This window comes from Hippopotamus amphibius, chromosome 3, assembly GCF_030028045.1.
Source record: "Hippopotamus amphibius kiboko isolate mHipAmp2 chromosome 3, mHipAmp2.hap2, whole genome shotgun sequence".
NCBI classification, from domain to species: domain Eukaryota; kingdom Metazoa; phylum Chordata; class Mammalia; order Artiodactyla; family Hippopotamidae; genus Hippopotamus; species Hippopotamus amphibius.
The window spans coordinates 18,742,079-18,752,722 of NC_080188.1; the positions used below are offsets into that span (position 1 = coordinate 18,742,079).

Sequence of the window (10,644 nt, forward strand, 5' to 3'; positions counted from 1 at the left end):
GCTGTCATACGACTTAACTACTTAGGTAGGTGAGATCTGCATGGGTAAAGGGAGGATCCACAGTGTGGGGCAGTTGGTATGATGTGTCCCATGGTATAGGCAGTGAGTGGCCCAGGAAATCAAAGAGAAGAGAGAAGTCTGTTGAGAGGGCTTCAGTGAGGAAGAAGGAGGATTTAATCTAAGGCTTAATGAATTGATCCAATTCTAAAAGACAGAAGGAAGGGGCTTCCCTGGAGGTCCAGTGGTTGGGACTCTGTGCTTCCACTGCACGGGGCGCAGGTTTGATCCCTGGTCAGGGAACTAAGGTCCCACATGCTGTGAAGAGCGGCCAAGAAAAAAAAAGAGAGAGAGATAGAAGGAAAAAAGCAAATCGTGTGAGAAAACATGAAGGAAATGTCAGTAAAGCAGAAATATGTAGGCTATATTGAGGAAGTGTGACTGGTTATAAGGCTCCATGCTTGAGGTGAGTAGGAGTTCTTATTGGAGAGGAAGGTTGGGGTCAGGATGGAGGTCTGTGATGGTCAACCTAAAGAGTTTGGTAGTGAGAAGCCAGTGGAGACTTAACCAAGAGAGCAATGCAGTAATAGAAAGTCCACGTGTCAGCAGCTGGGGACAGGGTGGGTTGGGTTAGGGGCAGGGGAAGTGAAGCCTGGGTGAAAGGAAAACATTTAGAAGTTGCTTCAGTTATAAGGTTTGAGGTGTTAAATATACAGATGAATTCAAGAGATACTGCCAAGTCCTGTTTATTTTTTCTTTATACACTTACTAGGTTGTATAGAGAGGTGCAGCTTCTGAAGAATATAGCAGAAGAATGATCAGAGAGAGTCTTAGTAGATAATGAAATAGAGCATTAAAAGAAGCGGGGCGGGGGGCAGGGGGGAGGAGCGGGACTTCCCTGGCAGTCCAGTGGTTAGGACTCCACACTCCCAATGCAGGGGGCACAGGTTCGATCCTGCATGCTGCACAGCATGGCCAAAAAATAAATAAATAAAATGTTTTTAATAAAAAGGAAAGAAAGAAAAGAGAGAATTTCAACACCATAAGGAAGAATGAAGAAAATTTACCATTCATGAAATTGTCAGAACCTTTGAGAATGTGATAGAAGCAGAAGCCACCACACAGTGTAAACAGTAAGAGAAGAATAAAAGTAAGTGTAGGCGCTAGAGGGGCATACAATTTTAAAATAATGATGATGATAGAAAGTTAACACTAAGTGCATTTTACGTACCCGACTCTGTTCTAAGCACTTTACATTAAAGAATTTTCCCAACAACCTTATAAAGTAAGTACTATTATTTCCTCACTATATTGGATGAAGGAGTCTGAGACAGAGAGGTTAAATAGCTGACCCAACATCACACAGCAGATAAATGGTGGAATTAGAATTTAAGCCCAGGATCTTTTTCACAATAGAGATGAAGACGAGAGTCGAAAGAAATGCTAGAAGGAGAAAGCAAAATTGAAGGGCACTTTTCTGAAAGAAGAACAGGAAACAGAATTGAGAGCAAAGGCAGGTCCTCCTTAGACTGGAGGAAAGATCTTATCCTCCAAAGCTGGAGGGGGAAAATGAGAATATGAGTGTAGAAAGATACAAAGTGTTTTTAAGTGAAGAGAAGGATAGAAAAAGAAACTTACATTGTATGACCTTGATCTTGTTTCTTAAGTAAGTGAGATCACTTGGTGAAGGGGAGAAGACATAATTTGAGAGCTTGAGGTAGAGCTACAGGATTTCATAGAAATTATGAGATTACCTACCATCAGCCTCCTACCATGGCAGAAGTAGTTGTGAATGATAACCAAGGAACCCAAGAAGAAATAGAAGAATCTCTCCCTGAGATGTATTTTATTTAAGCCCTTAGGCCAGTTATAAGGAAATCTATTAGCGAGTATTTCAGACTTGTTATTACAGATAATTAATACTTTATGCTGAATCACCCTGTATCAGAATTAATAATCTGTGACCACGTAGCTCTTTGGTTTACATACCATCTCCATTACTTAAAAAAAAAATTTTTTTATTGAAGTACAGTTGATGTACAATATTATATGTCACAGGTATCAACATAGTGATTCACGATTTTAGAAGTTATACTCCATTTATAGATATTATAAACTATTGACTCTATTCCCTGTGTTGTACAGTATATCTTTGTAGCTTATTTTACACTTAATAGTTTGTAACTCTTAATCCCCTACCCCTATTTTGCCCCTGCCCCTTCCTCTCCCCACTGGTAACCAATAATTTGTTCTCTATATCTGTGAGTCTGTTTCTTTTTTATTATATTCACTAGTTTGTTGTATTTTTTAGATTCCACATATAAGTGATTTTAAAGCTCCTAAATGTGAACTTACAACCACAGTATCTGAAAAATAAATGTTTTCCATTCAGTATTCCTACACATGGACAAGAGGACATTTGTTTGTACAGGGAATGAAATGTGATTACAAAGTCTTAAGCCACCACCCACCCCACTACCAGCCTTGACCCAAAGCAAGAGGTGACTGCATTGTATTTAATAAATTCTCTGAGCTAAACGTTCTAGCTGGTTGTCATGAGAACATCAGCTATTCACCATGTAGAGACTTAGTGTCTTGAGTGTTTTGAGAAAAGCTGCTAATTTACAGACATTTTGATTTAAATGACTTAGAGGTTACTTCTAGAATACTGTAAGTAGATATGGTTTTAAAATAGGTTATTTGTTCAAACAGATATGACAGTGATCAAAACAACTGACTCAGATGGAGAACACCCAAGAATTCTCTTACAATTAAAGTCAGATATATTCTGAAAATCCACTCATTGGTCTGGGGAGGAGGAGTTGAAATGACTAGAAAGTCATTTTGATATCATGTATTTGACAAAAATACTTTATGACATACCGCCACATGCATAAGTACAAAACAAACTTTCTTAGTACTTTATATTAGTCACCCCTTCCCAAATGCTAATGTTTTAATTCTTTTAGCTCAAATGCATAGATTCTTACTGGGCTCAAAGTAGTCCTTCTTTTAAAACTATCCTTGTCCACACTTATCTCCGCTATGAATTGCCCAGTGTCTAGGGTACTTGGGCGGTGGGGGGGAGGCAAGAAGCGAAAGATTTAAGAATTGTTCCTTATCCATAAACTGATTATGTTTTTTTTCCCTTAGTACCTCATACTTCTGTCTCACTGTCATAGAGTTTATTCATCAGGTTTGTTTCCACTGCTAAGGAGTTGGATGGGTGGTATTTTATTATTTATTCACTCTGCTAAAAAGTAGCAGAATGGGTTTAGATTTTCTAGCCATGCTGGGAAGGTCATCAATAAATGTGAAGTTAGTGGTTCCTCTGGAGTAAGCAGATCCTGGGAATGTGGTATATTTTGTGTACCCTCTCTGAGATAGCACTGCTGTGGCCTCTCAGGATAATACTTGGTATTTTCTCCATATTAGTCGAAAAGTTACTTTAAGTGTTCAGCATTATCTCACATCCATATTGTGCATCATTTTAGCCAAAATAGTGTTTCATGTAGAACAATTCCTGAGCTATCTTTAAAAATCACCTTTAAAGAGAAATAAATACTACATAATTATGTTATATACTGAAAACAATTCAGTCTATAAAACTTTGGCATCAGGAGGTGGAGTCTTGTTTAAGACCAGTGGAAGGGCTGGGACAGTAGGGTTTGGGCAGCAGCTCTTTGCCAACAAGTATGAACTGTTTCAGTATTTCACTGACTGGCATGGTATTATCAACATTTTTAACCACAAACCCAACACATCTCTCTCTCTCTCTCTTTTTTTTTTAGGTTGCTCCACTGTGCCTAGGAAGAGCTGGAGCTTGTGTTGTGACTGTAAAATTATAACTTAGCACTTTGTTTTCTAAATGAAGATATGCTCTTCCTTTGTGAATTTAATGTAATTATTCTACTATCAATGGATATGTTTTTAGTAAATTTGCAATGCTACATTCCTGGGCACAAAGTGCCTGATCTCTAAGTGAAGATGTTAAAACGAGGGAGGAAGGAGTGGAAGAATCAGGATTAAATACTTTTATTTCCTAGAAAATCAAAACTGCAGCTGGAGGATTGTGAACATATGTTCCTGATATAAAATATGAGGACAAGTGCACTGCTCCTAACACAACCCAGTGTTAATTGGGAATTTCATTTCTTTTAATAATCAAGCACATTTTACTCATATTATCCAGATTTCTTTTATTACAGAGCAAATACACCAGATAAAATTTCTCATGTTTTGCTTTGTAACTTTACAATACATGAGTTGTAGTAATTTTTATTCATTTGTTTGCTTAACCACAACCACTATTTTAATGACATACTAAAGACTGTGCATGCAGTTTTTTTCAGAAATAGCTGCATTATATGTGCTTTGGTTGTGGATTTTATTTCTAAAATTGGCTTAGTCCAGTGAATAAAGAAAAACATTAAATAATTAGAACAACAATGACCAAATAAAAACTTCATGTGATCTTTGGGATCTATTTAAATATGCATTCCATCTAGACTCACCAAGAACTCCATGTTATGGTATTCTTAAGTTGGAATTGAAATATGGTGTTTTGCATTAAAGATATGCAAATTTTGTGGAGAAAATAAATATTTTATACCCTCTAATGTTCTTTCACCTAATTAGTATTTAATTATGTGAATTTGCTTTCTTTTATATTATGAAAGATGTTTTGATTTTGTCTTTTCATATTGACAGAACTGTTTGGATATTCTTATGTTCTCAAGACTGTATTTGCCTCCCCTGCCTTGTTTCTTATCTTTTGCCAGAGTTAGTAATCCTTTGTGCTTCTTTGTAATCAAACAGTTTGGGGGAATGGGCTTATTGAATGTTTGAAAAATAAGTTTAAAGTGTTTATTACCCAAAGTTTTGTACATTTGAAAACTCTTAATTACACATGTGAATGTTAATATTCTCAGTGAATTATTTATTGTTTGCAAAAATGCACTGGGCAGTAATATTTTATGATAAATCCTTTGAGGTATAAATCATTAACTTATATCTTAATATAAAGTAAGTATAAACGAAATTCTCACCTTTTAAAAGTCCCCATTGTGGTTAATGTGTTTTTACATTTTACCCAGCGTAGCCTTTATTTTAGCTGCTTCCTTTAGAAATTAAAGCAGACTTTTTTTAAGCTGATTTTGAATGCTCATGAAATGTTTCTACCTTTGAAACCAAGAAACTTAGTACTTCTATTCCCGAAACAAATTCCATGGGCATTTTACTGGTGTGGCCGCTAAGAAAATAGCAGTGATAGTGACCAAATACATTAGTGTTTCATATATTCATTATCATGTGCATATGAATTCAGTTATTTTCCTGACAAGGAGGCATCAGCTATAGAGTATATTTATGTTTTTAGGGTAAGGGAGAGAAGAAAAGGAAAAGGTGCAAAAAACAATCTTGAAAAAGAAGAACAAAGTTGAAGGACTCACATTTCCTTATTTCAAAATCTGTTACAAAGCTACAGGAATCAGAACAATGTGGTACTGGTGTAAGAATAAACATATAGACCAAAAGCATAAAATAGTCCAGAAATAAACTACGGTCAGTATATTATGGTCAGTTGATTTTCAACAAGGGTGCCAAGGCCATTCAATGGAGACAATAGTTTCTTCAACAAAAGGTGCTGGATATTCATATGCAAAAGAATGAAGTTGGATCCTTACTTTACAACATATATAAATATTAAATCAAAAACCTAACTATAAGAGCTAAAACCATAAAACTCTGAGAAAGAAAACATGACCTCATGACCTTTGATTTGGCAATGACTTCTTAAATACAACATCAAAAGTACAAGCAACAAAAGAAAAAAAAGATAAATTGGACCTTATCAAAATTAAAAGCCTCTTTGTATCAAAGGACACTATCAAGAAAGTGAAAAAGCAATCAAACGGGAGAAAATATTTGCAAATCATATATCTGATAAAGTCTAGTATCCAGAATATATAAGGAACGCCTACACTCAACAACAAAAGACAATCTAATTTTTAAGTGGGCAAATGACTTGAGTAGACATTTCTCTAATGAAGATATACAGATGGGCATCAAGCACATGAATAGATTCTCAACCTCATTAGTTATTAGGGAAATGCAAATCCAAACATCAAATGAGATATCACTTCACATCCACTAGTATGACTATAATTTTAGAAACAGAAAATAAGTGTTGGAGAGGATGTGGAGAAATTACATAGCAAAGAAAATGGTAAACAAAGATGGAGCTTCCAACATCAAGAAAGTGACTGAAAGAAGACAGAGAGAGGATGAAAGTCTGAAGAATGAGGCCTTGCACTCAATATGTCGAGGCTCCCTGCTGAGTCTCTGGGCCTGAAGACAAGCAGAGACTCAGCATTGAAGCATTTAAATGAAATTGGGCTAAAAGCCTATGTCGTGTTAAACTGCCTCAGACTTGGTCATTTGTTTACTGAAATATAGGGAGGTTGAGCCAACTTGATTAGGTGGCAGATATTGTGTACTAAACACATCATATATATGAGGGTGAGTCAAAAATTATCTGCACTCTGGCTGTAGAATTTATTTTAATTAACTTTTGGAAAAGACAAATATATCATTTTTCAACATAATCTCCTTGCTTTCAATACACTTTGTCCATCTGTCAACAAGCTTTCATATTCCCTCATTAAAAAATGTTTTAGGCTGAGCTGCGAGCTACAAATGCACCGCTGTCTTCACCTCTTCATCGGAAATGAATCTTCATCCTTGTAGGGCTGCTTTCAGGGGACCAGACAGGTAAAAGTCCGATGGGTCAAGATCAGGACTATAGGGAGGATGCTTTAACACCTCAAAATGAAGTTTTTGCAGTGTCAACAGTGTGGGCAGAAGTGTGCAGACGTGTATTGTCATGCAAGGTCACAACGCCCCTGGATAGCAGTGCTCTGCGTTTAATCCAAAGTTTAGGCTTCAGCACAAACTTGAAACCTAAGTCTGTTGTGGATTATTTCATAGGCAGAGCCATGGCTGATTTGCAAATGATTTGCCACATAATCCACTGCCCCTTGTCTAACAGACAGAATCATTTCACGTGTATGCTCAATGTTGTCATCAGCTGTTGCCGTGGATGGGCGTCTGGCTCCTTCTTTTTTTTTTTTTTTTTTTTTTAAATAATCAACCTATTTATTTTCATTGTTGTTATTAAGGGGTGGTATTTAGGGTCCAAAAATGTGAAAGAATCCCTCTCTGCCTTTATTCTCAGCTTTGTCTCGTGTTTCCGGCCAATCATTCTTTTTTTGGGGGGGGGGTACACCAGGTTCAATCATCTGTTTTTATACACATATCCCTGTATTCCCTCCCTTCCTTGACTCCCCCCCCCCCAAGTCCCCCCCACCTTCCCCGCCCCAGTCCTCTAAGGCATCTTCCATCCTCGAGTTGGACTCCCTTTGTTATACAACAACTTCCCACTGGCTATCTATTTTACAGTTGGTAGTATATATATGTCTGTGCTACTCTCTCGCTTCGTCTCAGTTTCCCCTTCACCCCTCGCCCCGGCTCCTTCTTGATGGCTAACACTTGTGTGACCTTCCTTGAACTTCTCTATCCATTCATACACACTTCTTCGCAACAAAACACTTTCTCCATACTGTGCACAAAGTCTTCGATAAATAATGGTATCAGGTACACCCTCAGACCACAAAAAACGAATCACTGCACGCTGCTCTTCTTTCATGCAAATCACAAGTGAGGCATCCATTTTTGCTCGCAGGGCAGTTACAAATGAACTGATGTAACACATTCACATCTGCACAGCAGTGACTGGGGAGACAGTAGCCTTGAACAGAAAGCACTGATAAGACAGTGCAGTCAACAGAAGTCTTAATATAACCAGAGTGCAGATAATTTTTGACTCACCCTCATATGTTCATACATTTAATCTTTACAATAGCCCTATGAAGTAGATATGATTATTCCCGCTTAATGATGTAGAAACTAGCTAGTACATAACACAGCCAAATTTAAAAACCAACAGATGTGTATGACCTTCAGGCCTTAAAAAAAAAAAAATCTGTGCAAGATTGCCACATGAAGGTGAGTTCTAGCTGTTCTGATTACATAGGATGATGATACATATTTGATGCCAAGGTCAGCTATTGTGCTAGTGCCCTCATCGCATCTGTGCTGCACTTTAAGGTTTTACTTTTAATGAGTGGAAACAGGTTGGGTAGTTCTGCCTGTTATGTGCATGAGTGCATATACAAACACATACACATGCAGAAACAGATCCTTGCTAAGTACCTTTCTGTGGTGAGAGGACAAAAGAAGGGCATTGTAGTAGGCTGGCATATTTCATGTCCTAGGTACAGAGAAGAATTGTTGCTATCAATAGAGTGAAGAGTGGGGATGCTGAGTAGAGCAGTAATGAGTGGAAATGAGAAGATGAACCATTAGTAGAAAGTCATGAATCTATTAGAAGTTTAGTATAATTTAAGAGGGACGAATGCTTAAAAATTATAAGGATATGAGGAAGATGATTCTGTAGCTGTGATGTATTAGTCAGGGACCAATCAGGAGACAGAAAGCACACAATAATTTGAACAGGGGAGGTTTGATATAAAGAATTCTGTGCTATAATAGGGGGTTGGACTCACGAAGGATCAGCTGGTTATTAAGGTCTGGAATTTGATTCTGCCCTATTTGCAAGCTAGTAAGTTAGCCTGTTATTGTTTCATGGATGCTGGCTGAAGACATGAAACTTCTGGATCAGAGAAAAAGGATTTTTTTTTTTCATTTTTGGCCTTTTACTCAAGGCATAGAAGGCAGTATGACTATCATCTTTGGGTTAATTCCCCTTCCCTCCCAAGTGCCACAGGAGCAACATGGAGGATCCCAGGTAGGAAATTCCCTGACTTGGGAAATCCACTGCTTTTGTAGTAAATTGTAGGCAACCCTGTGTAACATCTAATACTCTTTCCATGATCTGAGTCCCTTGTCCAGCGCCAGTTAAACTTCAGATTCAGAAGCTCAACAGAGACATGGGGGTAAATCTCATGTTCTACCTAAATGTCAATTGAGAGAGGGAGAGGGATGTTCTTTTCCTTTTCTGCATGAACTAACAATTACAACAAAACCTATTCTGGCCATCTTAGACTGTGTCATACTAACCTATGGACCCTTCCTTGGAGAAATGGGAAAGACAGACAGAGAAAAAGAAAAGAAAGAAGAGAGAGAAAGAAAGAAAGGGAGGGAAGGAGGGAAGGAAGGAAAGAGAAAAAGAAGGAAGGAAGGAAGGAAGAAAAGGGAAAAAAATAAAGGAGTGACTAAATATTAGAAGAAAAAAATAGAAAATGGCAGTGGGAAAAAATGGTTTACAGGGGATATTATGAAGTTGAACAGAGAAGGGGAAAATAAAGAATAGGGAACAAACTATCAAGATTTACAAGGCTTTTGAAAGTAAAAACAACAGCCCTTGAAAAATGTATACTGTTTACCAGTAATTTCAACCTAAAGTACCATCTGATTTTGTTGCTGAGCCAATTTAAAAATAGGTAAGAGAATCAGAATGACCTACTGGAAATTAATCTAATTCAAATAAAAACATAGTAAATTTGTTTCATTTTTGAAAAGCATATTCGTATCCTAATAATGCTCTTTAAAGCCATTAGGTGAAGCATGGCAAGAATGGCACCTGCAGTGGTGTTGCGGGATGTCATGGTGGCCCCATGTGGGGTGTTGGAGTCCAACTTGGGTGAGGAGGAGAGGGATGGCCTGGGGTAGGGGGTGTCAGGCCCTGAGCAAGGTAAGGAGGGTAACCACACAGGGGGGCAGCCTGGCATTAAAAAAGTCAGAGCCTGAGCAGTGAGGAAGGTATATGTGGGGAGGATGACACATGGCAAAAGCCTGGGAAGAGGATTTAGAGCCTAGCAGGGAGATGTGGGCATCTAGGCAGAGAGGGAATGGGAGCAGGGATTAGAGGGTGTTTGCATACAAGGTGTGGTATTGTGATTTATAACAAGAAATATGTATCAATATTTCGTCTTCCAGCTTCTGGCAGCCTCCTAAAACCCTTGGAATTTCCAGAGCTGGGGGCAGGTTTCTTTTTTTATGTTAATGAGGTAACTTGGGAAGCACCTAAAGATGGAGGTTGGTTGCCAGGAGAACCAATTTAAAGATTAGAAGACTGAAACTTTCAGTCCCACCTCCTTGACCTCAAGGGAGGCGAGAGAGGCTGGAAGTTGAATCAATCACCAATGATTTAACCAATTGTGTCTTTGTAATGAAACCTCCTTAAAACCTCAAAAGGATGGGGAGCTTGCGGGTTGGTGAACATGTGGAGGTTTGAGGGATGGAGTACTCGGCAAGGACTGGAAGCTCCGAACCCTTTCTCCATACCTAGCCCTATGCACCTCTTCCATCTGGCTGTTCCTGAGTTATATCCTTTTATAAGCTGGTAAATAAAATGTTTCTGTGAGCAGCTCTAGCACATTGATGGAACCCAAGGAGGAGGTTGTTGAAACCTCCAATCTATAGCTGGTTGGTCAGAATCAGAGGTGATGCCTGAACTTGAGATTGGTGTCAGGAGTGTGAGAGTGGGTAAGGAGGAGGCAGCAGTCTAAGGACTGAGCCCTTAACCTGTGGGATCTGCTGGGGTATTTTCAGGTAGTGTCAGAGCTG

General features: G+C 38.4%; 1 protein-coding gene across 9 annotated transcripts in view; it reads left to right on the forward strand.

Moving 5' to 3' along the window:
* KLHL5 (kelch like family member 5) overlaps nt 1-6,333 on the forward strand; it is an 82,141-nt gene extending 75,808 nt beyond the window's left edge. For 2 of the 9 annotated variants that reach the window (XM_057727879.1, XM_057727875.1), the window contains exons 13-14: nt 2,390-2,498; nt 3,789-6,333. In XM_057727879.1, coding sequence (XP_057583862.1) covers nt 2,390-2,485 — 96 coding nt within the window. In that variant the 3' untranslated portion in view covers nt 2,486-2,498; nt 3,789-6,333. Of the gene's footprint in view, nt 1-1,009; nt 2,310-2,389; nt 2,499-3,150; nt 3,760-3,788 lie in introns of those variants that run through there. The other 7 variants (XM_057727881.1, XM_057727884.1, XM_057727876.1 and 4 more) reach the window with 7 other exon arrangements.
* Nucleotides 6,334-10,644: the final 4,311 nt, after the last annotated feature.